Source organism: Copadichromis virginalis, linkage group LG15 (genome assembly GCF_057382275.1).
Source record: "Copadichromis virginalis isolate Kocher_CV1m ecotype Utaka linkage group LG15, C_Virginalis_male_GT1.1, whole genome shotgun sequence".
Lineage (NCBI taxonomy): Eukaryota > Metazoa > Chordata > Actinopteri > Cichliformes > Cichlidae > Copadichromis > Copadichromis virginalis.
In genome coordinates, this window is record NC_140632.1 from 33,657,564 (window position 1) to 33,672,363 (window position 14,800).

The 14,800-nt window shown below is 39.3% G+C and overlaps 2 protein-coding genes across 4 annotated transcripts in view; both read left to right on the top strand.

Annotated features, from left to right (window-relative positions):
- ube2j1 (ubiquitin-conjugating enzyme E2, J1) overlaps positions 1–14,800 on the top strand; it is a 55,918-nt gene that overhangs the window by 19,053 nt on the left and 22,065 nt on the right. For all 3 annotated transcript variants that reach the window (XM_085433001.1, XM_085433000.1, XM_085432999.1), the window contains 3 exons: positions 2,817–2,922; positions 9,335–9,464; positions 10,016–10,135. In XM_085433001.1, coding sequence (XP_085289127.1) covers positions 2,817–2,922; positions 9,335–9,464; positions 10,016–10,135 — 356 coding nt within the window. The remainder of the gene's footprint in view (positions 1–2,816; positions 2,923–9,334; positions 9,465–10,015; positions 10,136–14,800) is intronic.
- LOC146692805 (uncharacterized) lies at positions 12,181–14,639 on the top strand. Its single transcript, XM_085433003.1, has 4 exons — positions 12,181–12,689; positions 12,831–13,082; positions 13,651–13,740; positions 13,914–14,639. The coding sequence occupies exons 1-4, from the start codon at positions 12,560–12,562 to the stop codon at positions 14,171–14,173; spliced, it is 732 nt and encodes a 243-aa protein (XP_085289129.1). The 5' UTR covers positions 12,181–12,559; the 3' UTR covers positions 14,174–14,639.

The following is a 14,800-nucleotide window of genomic DNA, read 5'->3' on the forward strand; positions in this document are numbered from 1 at the left end:
ACTGGCATCATGGATTCTTTTCATTGCACTCAGTTTGTGTCTAGTCCCACACATACCAAAGGACACAAACTGGACCTTGTTTTTACTTTGGGTTTAAATATTGATTCTATTTGTTCTGGGGACATTTTTACTTCTGATCATCACTGTATTATTTTTAACTTGTCTTTCTCCTGCTTGCCGTGTGGTCAGCACTCACACCTTAAATTCCTCTACTGCTGAGAAATTCTCTGATTCTTTTAAGTTGTTCTTATCCCCTTATGATCTTACAACAAATCTTTTTAATAATTACTGTCTTACTGAAATTAGCTCGTTTCCAAATTCTCCCTTCGCATAAATGAAACCATTCGCTGCTTAAAGCGTTCTTGTCGATAAGCTGAGCACATGGTCTAATAAAGGATCTTTCTTTCAACCGTTCAGTTAGAGATGCGAGAGTGCCTATTTCTCACATCTGGTTACAAAGAGCAGAGGTAATCCTCAGGTGTTATTTGATGCCATTAGTAATATTGTTACTCCTGCTCCACCTGCCACCCCAATCTCTTCAAATAAAGGTGAAAATTTTCTGTCTTGATAGAAAAATTGATAATAGAAGAATTACTATTTCTCCATCAACATTTACATTGTCTGTTCCTGCTCTAGCTCGGCCTGTTATTTTAGAGTTGAAAACTAAAGTAGACTTTTGGCCCCCAGACTCTGGAACTCTCTCCCCCTGAGTTTGAGATCTGTGCACTCGGTGCTTTCCTCTAAGAAAACTAAAATTAAAACTTTTTAGACTTGCATTTAGTGTCCTTAGATTGCTTGCTTGCCAAAGTCAGTATGTTAAATGCAAAGAGATCTTTTTCAGTACTGCATGAACTTTGTATGTGAAACATTTGTTTTCTAATATAAATGACAAAGCTCACTCCAGTAATCTGCTTCTGGCCTAAACAGTATTGCACTTTGGGTGCTGGTGTTGATAGATGAACTTGTGCTGAGGGTCTTGATATAAGAGTATTTTTATACACCTCGAGAGTAAAAATGAATAATTTATTACTACCAAGAACTCCTCATTAGTTTGTAACTGGCGTTTGGTCCGTTTGCTGAGTTCTGCTTTCATGTTACTTCTCAGCATGGAACTTTAATCAGTGGAAACTCAGTGGGAGATGCTGCATCTTCCTCAAAGCATTTCTCTCTACTGCCTCCCTCTCTTAAGTAAGAAGAGTTTCAAATCAATAACAGAATTAAATCAAAGACAAAGGTTGCTCCTAACTTCTTTTTACCAACAAACTGTAGGTCACATGGCCAGCTATGCCTCAGAGATTTGACTTCCCCTGCTGGGTTTTTAAAGTGTTGGCTCTAAGTTGTGTCTGATCCTGTTTGCAATGACCACAGGAGGCCTGACTTGATAATTGAACAGTGCTTCCGATTGTCACAGACAGGCCAACTGTAGGGTTCCAGGTTTATGCTCACTACTCTTGGTGGCTGCTTTAGTTCATATGATATGCCTGCATATTTAATAAAGCATGCTTCAGATAATTAAACATTCCCTCTGATGTCTCTTTGGGAAATATTTAAATTTGTATTTTTTACATAGGCTGATTTATTTAGATATGGTATCGTTACTCATGAATATCTTGACAAATGTTTTTCCTCAAGCTGTTTTCTGGTCTGTCTGTACTTAATACTGTTTATTTTTTAAAATGTAAGCTGAAGTGTATTGTGTGTATTGTTTATAGCCCAGCTATTTTCACAAACTTTGGTCATAGGTTATACACACAGTTAGAGATAGCAGGTCATCAGAACTGAAGTATGACAGTTTGCACCAAAGTGACTTATTTCAATAGACTGGCTGCTGTTAAAATTTGCTGCTTCTTCTTGTCTTCGTCCTAGTGTCTTTTTCAGTCACTTAATTGAAATTTCTCTCTATTTCTATCTATTTCTCTATTGATCGATGGAGCAATAGATCATCGCCGTTTACGAATAGGAACATAGAAAAGAGAGACCTAATGTTTAACAATCCATATTTAACAGCTTTACTCTGGTGCAGTTGTGGATACTATATTGTTCTTACTTTGATTTTTTTTTTAAAAAAAAATTTATTTTAAATTGTATTTTTGATGATTTTTCTTTTGTTTTTTTTGATGGTCTGCGAGCAGATAGCCGCTAAAAAGAAGGGGTTTTGGGGGGATTACAGGAAGAGAGAAGTTGCAGAGAGGTGTGTAAGACTGGTCCCAAGTCTCAGTCACATTTTGGGGGGTTTAATAAATTTCACCAGATGTCTAGAAATGGGAGCTGCTCCATCCAAAGTGGGATGGATGTCGTCTCTCCTAATAAGATCAGGTTTTCCCCAGAAAGTTTCCCAATTATCTAAAAAGCCCACGTGATTTTTTTGGACACCACTCAGACAGCCAGCAATTTGAGGACGAAATGCATCACTCCAGGTCCGACTGGGCAGAGGACCAGAGAAAACAACATAGTTTTTGCCAAAGTCACACACTGTTTCAATATAATTATAGTGAACTCTGACTGACACAACCCGATGTTATTGCTGCTGATATGAATGATAATTTTTTTTACCAAATCTACATTTACAAGCAAGATGTATTTAAAGAACAGACAGTTCAGAGAATAAACATAAACTGGACAATTAACAGGTTGTCATGGCCAAGTGAGGCTAACAATGAATATCAATAGTCAATACTCAATCAGCTTCATTCGCCACATGCAGGTTGTCCTGCAGTGGAATGGACCCGCCCCCCGACCTTACGTTGTGTTTTTCATTCACTTGCTATTTTCTCCTCATTGTTTACACACTCTCTCTCTCTTTTTTTTTCTTCCAGTTCGCACTGCCCTCATAGCTATAATTGGATTCATGCCAACAAAAGGAGAGGGTGCCATTGGATCTCTCGATTATACTCCTGAAGAGAGAAGAGCCCTTGCCAAAAAGTAAGATTTAGTAGATACAAAAATCTTTTCAGTCTTTCCAGTTGAGAATGGTAATAAGGTGAGTATGGCATATTGCATCTTCTTGTATGAAATAATGTTACAACCTCAAGTAGCAGGCAAGCAGGAAGTGGATATGATCCTCATAAAATATTCAAACAGCCAAGTCCGTTCAAACATGTAATAGAAGCACCTGAGCTCGAGTCGACATGCCTCATTGCTAATTACTGGTCTATCACAATCTGAAAAGAACATTTCCAGGCCAGTCCTGGTATTGAAAGATGACAAGTTCATCGTTGCTGTGTGCTGCCAGTCTCCAGAGGACGCGTGAGCAGACACTCAATTTTCATATCACACTGTGTTTTCCTCAGAGAAAATGGTACAAAGCCAGCGATGGTAAAGTTCAAGCTAAAATTGCTCTTCTATTAGCAGATGAGATGAGTTTTTGATCATCCGGTTATTTCATTAGTTCATGGAGATGAAATGGATAGGAAAACACACTGTGTGATGAATACAAGGCTGCTTGTCTCCATGATGGCACCTCCACCCCTTCCCAACACACACACACACACACACACACACATGCACACGCAGTGGCTGAGGCAGCACTAAAATGTTCATTTATTAAATGAAAATGTAAAATATTACTATTTAAGTACTTCACATTTACACTCATTTTGATTACATATTCAGAAATGACAACATCTGATCTTTAGACACTTTGTGAAAAGACAGTCTGCATGTAAGGACAGTTTGAAAAATAGTAAGGAAACTTAAACCTTAAACTTCAACCAGCTAGTTATTAACATAATGTTTGCTGGATTTAGTCCCTGTTCAGATACTGGCATCTCTGCAAACATAATGAACAAAAACCAATCTATTGCAAATACCTAATAAAGATGGCATCTGGGTACAAGTCAGCAGCAGCTCAGATTTGCACTTTAGTCACTGATAACATAAGACAGAAAAACCCTTTGACATCTAATGAAATAATGAACACTTCTACGTAGGGATGCCATTGTTAAAGTCTTAAGTCAAGAGATGCCTTTATGAATGTAAATGCAGAGGGTTTAGAACAAGTTACAAACCATTGGTTAAAGTCAAGTACAAGAACAGTAGAGGAATGGCATCATTAAACATCTTATTTATAGTTTAAAGAATCAAGATGGATCCTTTCATTTTCTTGTTCTGTCAACTTGAGTTCACAGTACTAACTCCTCTGCCAGTATTTTCTTGAAAGTAGTGCTGGACAGTGCTGCTGTGAAAGAAGTATCAAAGAATAAACAAGAGCACTCAGAGAGTGTAATTCCTCCTGAAGGGCAAGAGCTATACTAAAACTTTGTTTTATGATGTTTTTGTTAAAACATGCTGTTCCTCCGCTACTGCCTCGTTTGAATTTTGGACGAAAGGGATTCTGGGATATTGCATTTCGTCATTTCGATTTGATTGGAGACCAAAACAGCCAATCAGATTTGCATCCAAGTCTATGATTGGCTGGTTTTGTGGCACAACTATAACGGTGTACAGAAAGAGTTGAACGCGCACGGGCAGAAATGTTGAGAGCGTGAGCAACACATTGCGAGCGAGCGCAAATGCAAAAACTGAGCGAGAGGGGCTGCTGTTGTGTGTGTGTGTGTGTGTGTGTGTGTGTGTGTGTGTGTGTGTGTGTGTGTGTGTGTGTGTGTGTGGATAATAGCAAACACTGAAATAAATTTTTTGCACGCAGCAATGAATTTTGTTCACTCAAATTTAGCTTTTCTTCGCTCAAAATAAATTTCTCCTTAAAATGCAACACTTGCTCCTGCAAACTTTTTTTACGTGCGCTCAAAATTTTCTTACGTGCGCTCAGAATAGTGGCACAAAAATAACGCCATAAAAACTCCCTGAAAAGCTTTCAGTTAATCCAAAATACTGCAGCGAGTACTGACAGGGACTAGCAAGAGAGAGCATATTTATTCTATATTGGCTCCCTGTTAAATCCTCTGTTAAAACTAAAAATCCTGCTCCTCACATACAAGGTCTTAAATAATCAGGCCCCATCTTATCTTAAAGACCTTATAGTACCATATCACCCCAGACACTATCTCTACTTTTAAGATTAGGCTTCAAACTTTCCTTTTTGCTACAGCATATAGTTAGGGCTGGATCAGGTGACCCAAGGTTAAGGTTACTTTATTTATACCCATAGGGAAATTTGCTTTACAGAAAAATAATAGCATTTGGCATCCCTTCACAAAACACACACACCTAATAAAACCTGACAAATGCACATTTTTTGTAATTAAATCAAATGAATCAAATCAAAACCATTCTTATTGAGTTCGGTGTCAACAACAGGGACAAAGGTGTTTTTATAACGCTTTGTCCTGCATCTTGGAACTAGAAACCTCTGTCCAAGGAAAGACGCTGAAATTCACCCCATAGAGGATGGGAACCATTTTTAAGAACTGATCGAGCTGGGAGGCTAAACAGGGCTGTGACTCACCTATCAGATGACTGGACTGTCTCTGCACGGAGTGTTTCTTCTTCAGTAACCTTTTTTCACTCACTGTGTTTTTATACACCTCTCTGCATTTAATTATTACTTATTATTAATATGTGGCTCACTACCAGAGAATGTCTTTATCCTGTCTTCCGCCCCTTAATCCCAACCGGTCATTGCAGATGGCCGCCCCTCCCTGAGCCTGGTTCTGCTGGAGGTTTCTTCCTGTTAAAAAGAATTTTTTCCTTCCCCCCTGTGGCCAAAGCGCTTGCTCATACGGGATCATTTGATTGTTGTTGTTTTTTCTGTTTTCTCTTTATTATTGCAGGGTCTTCGCCTTGCAATATAAAGCACCTTGAGGCAACTGTTGCAGTCTGGTGCTAAATAAGTAAAACTGAATTGAATGAAAAATAAGAAAATTATATCTTGAAAACTGTGAACACTTGTTTGCTGACAAACAGACAAACAACGCTTGTAAGCCAGTAGCAGACGTAACTGCTGCTATTCTTTCAGTATATGTCTTGGAATTTACAAATAAGCTCTTCCAGTTCTGTGAGCCGACATATGTGTTCTTGATTTATGTCTGAAAGGGTTCCAACTGTAGTTTTTGTGAAAAACTATCAACCAACCACTGTGCCTATGTGGTCCCTGCTTTTGGAGACACAGGCTTCCCATTTACCATGTCATAGTCCAGTTATGCGAAGACTGGAGGCCAAAAAAGAACATTCGACATGCTGTGCAAAATTCCTCATGCCGAATAAGCCAAGCTTTTTCTTTGTACGTCTAAACTTGACTTGAATAGAATCTAATTACCACTTTTTTCCAGAGGAAGACTCTGATTTGGATCATTTAATACATAATGTATCCAAATTTATCTATGCCACCTTTTGCTTGAGGAGCTTTACAGTGATAATGTGCTGTTCCTGAGAGCATGAGTCATTCCACAACTTCACAGCTGTAATATGAGGCCATTAGTTGCTTCTAGGGATGATTAGCTATTCTAACACAATCCAATGAAATCCACTGAAACATCTTTTTCTGTACTGCTCATTTTTTTTCCACTGCATTAAGCGTCTCTGTTGATCGTGTTCCTAGTAATATCACACCAAACCTTGCTGTCAGGGCTGAGATGTTGGCCTAAAGGTGCACACAGTATTCTAAGCTCTTAACAGGGGCATGTCAATGTTAAAAAAAAAATTACAGCTGACGATACACACTGTGGCAGTCAACACGATATAGAAAGTCACTGTTACAAACACACTTGCAGTCACAGTGTAATCCCGGTACTGATGTTTGAAGCAGAGTTTTGTCTGTTTGTATGGGATGATGGGAATTGATACACAGCCCTAAAAAGTATGGGCAGCTCAATGTAAAAGTCTTTAGAACTGTATACTGTAATTGGTACCGAATGGGCGAAGCACCACATGGTGTTACATTTTTCTTTGGCACATACATCAAAGAGCCACACTGCATATGCTGCTGTGAGGGTTCTGGTTTTTCTTGCTTTGTTCATGTTGAGAACAGCAAGTTCTCTGACCATCATCCAACAAATCTGGATCTATGTCTTTGTACCAAACGCTGCTCACTGGCTGTATAACTATACACAGCTTTTTGCTCATATTCATCTCAAGATTCACCAACATAATTCTGCCTTTTGTTGTATTTTTTGTGGGGCAGTTTTTTACTTTTCTTTTTGGGATGTCAGTGGCAGATTTTGTTGTTGTTGTTGTGTTTGTCCCCCCTTAGCTGTAAAAAGCTGATAATGTAGTCACTTTTATTTGAAAGTTCTTAAGAAACTCAACGGTCAGGGCTGAAATTCTGGAGAAATTTGAAGTTCTTAAATTTAATGTGACCGTAAAGTTGGGGAAGCTTCACGGTCAGAAATTTGAAGCGCTGAAGACTTACAAAAGCATTGGTGTTTCTTAATAGGTTGGCTGTCTAATAAAAGTATGTCTCAGCTTAATGCTTGTTCTGTGTATAACCAACATGAGTTGGGAGTAATTGAGCTATTTAGTTTTTTGAGTTGATTGTTCTGTGTTCAGAGATTTGAGGCTGCCATGGGATTTTGTTTTTTGTAAAGTTGAATGTAAATTTTATTCTTCCAATAAAGTTTTGACAGGGATTTTTTTTTTTTTTTTTTTTTTTTGTAAATGGAATAACATTTTTAATCCTGTTCTGGACTCTTTGGTTCTTTGGTTCAAGCCTGTTTGAATTTCTAGCACTAGATTTGAACATGAATATCTCAGCCTAAAGTTTTAGTCAAAATGGACGAATCTATAATATGGGAGAGAAACATCAAAAATAGCTGTGTATTGGTAAACTATGTAAGAAAAAAATATGAGTAAGTATTTGATATTTGAAGCTTGAACATTTTATAGCAGCCATTATACAGGGTGGGCCATGGATACACCGTAATAAAATGGAAATGGTTGGTGAAATTAAAGTCCTGTTTGTGGCACATTAGTATATGTGAGGGGGCAAGCTCCTCAAGATGGGTGGTGACCATGGTGGCCATTTAGAAGTCGGCCATCTTGGATACAAAATTTTGTTTTTTCAATAGGAAGAGGGCCATGTGACACATCAAACTTATTGGTAATGTCACAAGAAAAACAATGGTGTGCTTGGTTTCAACGTATCGCCAACCATTCCCATTTTATTACGGTGTATCCATATAAATGGCCCACCCTTTATATCCAAACCTTGGATGACAACAATTTTAGGCAAATTGAAGATGGTTTAACAGAAAATGTTCTAAAACTTTAGTGATTTCAGATGTAGTGACTCAGGTTTTAAACTATTTTTGTTTTTGTGGTACAACTTGTCATATTTGCTACAGCCAGCTTGAAAGTTAAATGCCATTTTCTTAATTTGTGTGACTAGGAATTTCATGGTAAAAATGATTCTACATGTTTTATCTTGCAATATTGTGAACTTTGTTTATTTAGAAATTGCCGCCAGTTGTTTTGGGGTTTTTTGCCTTTTCTTATATTAGTGTGTCCTCAGATAGTCCAGCAGGAGCATTGGGCTTCTTTTCATATGTTTACGAGCCAATATTGAGACAATTTTTAATGCATCTATCGAAAATTACACACCTGATTCATTTTGGTGGTAAGAAACACCAGTGAAAATTTCAGGCCTTTATTTTTTATATATTCATGTTTAACATTGCAATGTGATTTCAATAGGTAAAAAAATTGTTTAAAAGTGGGCCATTTTTCCAAAAACAAGATACATCTTAAATTATCTATGAAGCTAAACTTTCCCAACATGCATTATATATGTCCAAACTTTGAGACAAACATTTTTATGCAAATTGGAAATGGTTGAGCAGACAATGTTCTAGTAACTGTCTGATTTGAGGCGTGCTGAGCTGCCCCTAACTACCATGACCCATACAGTGGTGAGTCAGTGGTCACAGACTTCCACAGGCTAGACAACAGCGCCCTGACTGCTGCTGGTATCGGGATGAAATCCTTGGATGGGTCCTGGGTTTATCCAGAGGATTCAATCCCCAGCCTCACTTGGCAAAAATGGTTATTCCAGGAATTGATACTATTCACTCTTCCCCATGCTTGTGTGACCTAAATCAAACAGAACACCTCTGGGACATTATTTTGTTGTCCATCTGAAGTTGCCGCGTTGTACCTGAGACCATCCAGGAGCTCAGTTATGCCCTGGTCCAGATCTGGGAGGAGATCGCCCAGGACACCACCCGTGATCTCATTAGGAGCATACCTTGATTTCATAGGGCATGTGTATCGGCATGTAGGTCCCATAGAGAGTACCGTTTTGAGTTCCTGCTGTAGTAGGTTGATCAGTCATGGAGTGAATTCAATTTTATTCACGATCATTATCTAGAAGGTTCCAAGTGTGAAACTCAAACAAGTCCTTGTGGCAAGATGACATCACCACATGCCACCTGTTCTCTGACAGGTCCCAGGACTTCTGCTGTGAGACCTGTGGCTGTACCATGCGCTCTGCCCTCCTGGATCTAACCCCCAATAGCAACCCTGGTGCTGAAGACCATACGGCTAAAGAACTGGCTCAGCAAATCAACTTTAAGGTACAAACTCTGGCTGTTACATGAGGCGGGTTAAATTCATAATTCTTTTGTTTTATATTTTCTCTGTGCATGACAATTCATAACAAAGCTGATTTTGATAATAATTGTTTAACTCGTATCACAACTTTCCATAATTATATTGAGAATACTGGAACTCCACAGATTATATCCAGAGCCTTTATTTATTAGAACCACAGAGCAGATGGGCCAAAAGCACTGTTCATTGTGTTAACCGTTCATTATTGAACATTGGAATGGAAGCTAACATAATCCCACTACAAAGATTATAAAGTCAGTGCATAATTTAGCAAATACCTATTAAGATAGTTCTCACCAATGTTTTGCAGTAGCGCAATAGGCATGCCCCTTATTTTTACATTTCTTTTGTTTGAGAACTATGCAGGATGAGAATTAAAATTAAATATGAGCAGCTTGACCTTTAAAAATCCGCTACTGGAAGAATGTAGGATGAATATATAGATTTGAGGTCTGGCCCCATTACAAAACGCAAGGCATGGTGTAGATTACATAAATTGACTGTGTTTATGCAGGCAGAGTCCAGTTTATCCAGAGAATCTAGTGAGAATGAAGGAGGAGAAAGTGAACCTTCAACCCACACCCAGGGACCCTCCTCTGCAAGCCAAGAAGCTGAAAAAGACCAGGCCGAACAGGTAGGTATCTTTTTTTTTTTTTTTTTACCACTCTTGTTTTACACAAGACAGCACATAACCTGCAGCCAGCTCGCCACCTACAGAGTTATCCATCCCAGTGGTTTTGTTTTATTTTATTCTGCATGCATGATACATGCATAAAGTCGGCTAGGAAACCAGATGTTTACAGAGTTGAGTCCTCTGAATTGTCTCTTCTCCCTGTTGTTAATTCCTCCCACCAGACAAGCACAGACATGTGCTTGCTAAAAATAAAACAATGATGATTTGTTTTCTTCACATGAGTTTCAGCCCCACTCTGCCCAAATGAAGAGATTTGTTTAACCAGTGTCCAGTGTCTTACTCCCTTTGAAGACTTTTTCACCCTTTAAATTGCTTTACATTATGATCCCACAATCTTCCATAACTGTTGGCAGGTGATTCCAAAAACTGCCATGACTGGGAGTCTTTGAAGGTGAAACAACAATTTACCATAGGGATTGTACAGAGGGTATCATTCTTTTAACCTGAGTAAAACTCCATTGTAACTTATATTGAACACATAACAAAGTAGATTTTCGGCATAAAACTGGCTCCAAGTACCACATTTTAATTTATTTTTTGCATTACATTCATTTGCTAACTTTCATGTGTGTTCTGGAGCAGTTGTTTATCCAAGGAAGTACAAAATTTTAAGTCATAGTTTTAATAAATACATTTTGTCTATAATTTGCACTATTAGCACAGGTTGTGGCATCAGCACAAAACAGTGCCATCTCTCCCAGTATGTCATATCACATATAGAATAATATAATATATATAAACATTTGATATAGAGTAGTAGTATCGTATAGTTGAAAAAAAAAATGTCAGTTTAAAATTCAGTTTCGGCTAAAATGTATTCTCATGTTTCATAATTAAAAGTATTGTCAAATGTTTGCAAGAACAACTTTTGTATTTAGTCCAGTCCATTTTTAACATTTACGTAAAACATCACATAAAGCTGTCAGGTTATAATTCATGTTTTTCACGTAATCTAGCCATGCAATTCATCCATATTCCACTTATCCATTGTGGAGGGGCTGTCCCAGCTGTTATAAGGTGAGAGGCAGGGTACTACCCTGAATAGATCACCAGTCTGTGTCAAGACCAACACAGAAAGACAGCGCACGCACATTCACACCTATAGGTAATTTAGATTCTCCCCATTAACTGCATGTCTCTGAGAAAAGGCCCGTGGCCAGATAGTGAACTTCAACCCATTCAAACACTTCTTGCTGTGAGGTTATAGTGCTAATCACTGTGTCACTGTACTGTCCATCCAGTGTGTCATTTTAGACACTCGTGTTTAACATTGTAGAAGATGTGTCATGGTAGCTTAAAGCCTGTGATACCATGGCTTCTCTTCATAAGTTGTGATATGGGTGAGCTTTGTTGCCTAAGAGGATTGATTTTGGTGCCAGCTGCTACCCACAGAAGCACAGAGACTGAGTGTGAAGGAGTACTGTGGAGGGTCAACTTAGATCAGTGCTGCTGCGTTAGGATAAACTAAGGAGGGACATATCAAAAATAGTACTCACCATCTGCTGCTAGAATTGGGGAGGGGGGGGGGGTTAAAACTGCAGAATCAGACAGGCTGGCATTCCACACTGCCTCTATGCTGCTGATGATGATGATAAATGATCATCATCAATGCATCCAGACAAAAAAATGCAAAAAAACTATTTAAACATAAAAAAAAATCACAAAAAAAGAACAACATGGTATCCACGACTCAAGCAAAGACCGAAGCAAAAATGTGGATTATTAAACAGGCCATTAATTAGTACATTAATTAAAAATTTAATAACAAATTGATTTTTTCTGCTTTACAGAAACCTGGTTAGACGAGGAGGATTATGTTAGTTTAAATGAACCACGAGTTATACTAATTTTCCGAATCTTCGAAGCACAGGCTGAGGCGGTGTGGCGGCACTCCAGCTTATTAATCAGACTCAGAGTTTTAATATATTTGAAGGCTTGTTGAAAACCAGTTTTATTTGTGATCATCTATCGTCCACCTGGGCCTTACGGTGTGTTCACACCGAACGCGATGGACGCGAATAGAGCGTCAGGTTTACATGTAAAGTCAATGGAAAGGCGCGATGACGCGCGATTGCGGGTCCCGCGAAAATTCGGAAGCAGATTTGCGTCGCGAAAACGCCAAAACGCGTGAAACGCGCGTCAGTGTAGCGCGTCAGGCGCGTTTGACGCGCGAATAAAACCACGCGCGTGAGTTTTTGTGTTGCACTTTGTGCATACGCGCGTTTCGCGTCTACCGCTCGAGTTGGAAAAATCTGAACTCCAGCGTCAAATCGCGCCGCGACAACCAATCAGGAGCCTGGTGACGTGGCTGTTACCTAGGTCAAAGGGGCAGATCCAGCCAAAGCCCTTCATTCTTCATTCAGTATGGAGGAAAAGCTGATCAGCGCCGTGGCTAACCACCCCGAGCTATATGATGCCAGCTCCTATTTCTACCGAGACAGGAATAAAAAGGACCTAGCTTGGAGACACATAAGTGAGGAGATCGGGCAACCTGGTAAGTTCATTCCTTCTTCTTTTTAATTTTCAGACTGACCCGATGAAGCCGTGCAAAAGCTAGCAAGCGCGCCTACTGTCCCGCGATTTTCCCACTGTTGTACAAATACCTTTCCGCTAACCAGATAATGCGTTTATTCAGAGGACATCTGCAGGAGAAAGTGGAAGAGCCTCAGGGACACATATAATAAGGAGAAGAGGTCAGAGAAGGAGAAGAGGAGTGGGTCTGCAGCAGGATCGGGGAGGAGATGGAAGTTCTTCGCGGTCATGGGGTTTCTGGACCCCTTCCTCACCCCGCGGGAGACCAGCGGTAATATGGTGCGGACCGTGGAGAACTTCTCCCCCGAGGACCAGGGACAGCCCGAAGAGGCAGCAGGGGAGTGTCAGTCAGAAGGTATGTTTACAATTAATTAATGTAGGCAGTTAATTTATGCGTGTTGTCATACAGGAATATATTTTGTTTATTAATAAACAGTATAAAGTAGTCCCGCTGTTCATCCGTCACTGCCTCGCCTTTTCGCTGATTTTTTTTATTGCACCGTACAGCTTTCAACGATGCGCATTGCATTCTGCAGCCCAAATGACAAATCTCCTCCGTGTCGTGTCTCCTGCGCTTGCCAAACTTATCATGTTTGGTTTTGATAACCATCACTTCAAATAGAAAAAAACAGCACAAAAACACTCATAACTATGACCCTCATTCGGAAATAGACACCTGCACCGGGAGCGAAAAAGGCGCACGAAAGTGGCGCCGCAGACGGAGAAAAAGCGCTGCATAATACTTTTACGTTTTAAAATCGACAAAGGTTTGCACTTTGAGAATCAACTTGTGAGAACTGTGACTACTGTTCATGTGCTGCAATAAATGGGAGACCACTGTATATAATAATAAGTATATAATAATATAATATTCTCTATGACTATTGTCTTCAACCTGTTAACATTTAATATTGTCTTGATAGAGTCAAGTTATCATGCAGCAGAGTCCTCCCCTGTTGCTTCTCCTGACTCCCCAGTCCCTGGTCCCTCCACTCCTGCTGCTGCACCCACAGGTATGAACATCAAGCACTGATAGCTTTTTACTTGCTTGGATTCCCTTGTGATCACCTTTACTAAATATCTACAACCAATCTGTTCATATCCTGTTTTTTTTTTCAATTTTGAAAATGACAATCTAGTAGCAGCCTTCTCATTTCTTTGTGGTGTTTTGTTCTGTTTTTTACAGGCCCACAGAGGAGGAGAGCTCGAAGGCGGTCGAGGGAAGGGTCCCAGGATGGTCCATCGGCGGTGGAGCTGGCTATCCTGGAGTCCCTAAAGAGGCCACGCCCGTCTGCAACAGAGTATTTCCTCCTCGGCCTTGTTCCTGCTCTGGAGAGCATGCCGCCTCAGACACGAGAATTCGTGAAATTCCAAATTCATAAATTAGTTTTTGACAACAGCACAGCTGTGCTAAATTTGGAAACATTGGACCCTAATGATCAGTAGTTTTCTGATGAGGCAGCAGCTCTCCAGGGCAGAAACAATGTTCTTATTCTTCTCCTCCTTCTCCCCTGAGGCTCTTCCACTCCAAGCTGGGTCCTTTTTATTCCTGTCTCTCTGTAAATAGTTAAATTTCATATATTTATGTTGAATCTTTTTATTACTGAATTTATATATTTTATCAAATAAACATTTATAATGACAAATGTCTCTGTTCTACTACACAGCAAATATTGGCACCCGACTTGACACAAGTAGAATTTATTTCATATTATACTAATGACAAAATATACTGATACAGTGGGATGCAAAAGTTTGGGCAACCTTGTTAATAGCCATCATTGTCCTGTACAAATCGTTATTTGTCACAATTTAAATTGTCAGTTAAATACATCATATAGGAGACACACACAGTGATATTTGAGAAGTGAAATGCAGTTCACTGGATTTACAGAAAGTGTGCAATAACTTTACACTAAACAAAGCAGGTGCATATATTGGCAACACATAAAAAGAGAAATAACATAAATATGTAGTGTATATCAATGTGTGTGTCTCCTATATGATATATGTAATTGACATTTTTTACTGTAACCGATTCATACAGGAAAATAATGACTATTAATAAGGTTG

What these genes read in the sequence shown, in the direction of transcription:
- LOC146692805 (XM_085433003.1), top strand. Translation starts at nt 12,560, where the DNA reads ATGGAGGAAAAGCTGATCAGCGCCGTGGCTAACCACCCCGAGCTATAT. An exon ending in AGGGGAGTGTCAGTCAGAAG is followed by an intron (nt 13,083 to 13,650) that starts GTATGTTTACAA and finishes TTGTCTTGATAG; the next exon opens with AGTCAAGTTATCATGCAGCA. An exon ending in TCCTGCTGCTGCACCCACAG is followed by an intron (nt 13,741 to 13,913) that starts GTATGAACATCA and finishes TGTTTTTTACAG; the next exon opens with GCCCACAGAGGAGGAGAGCT.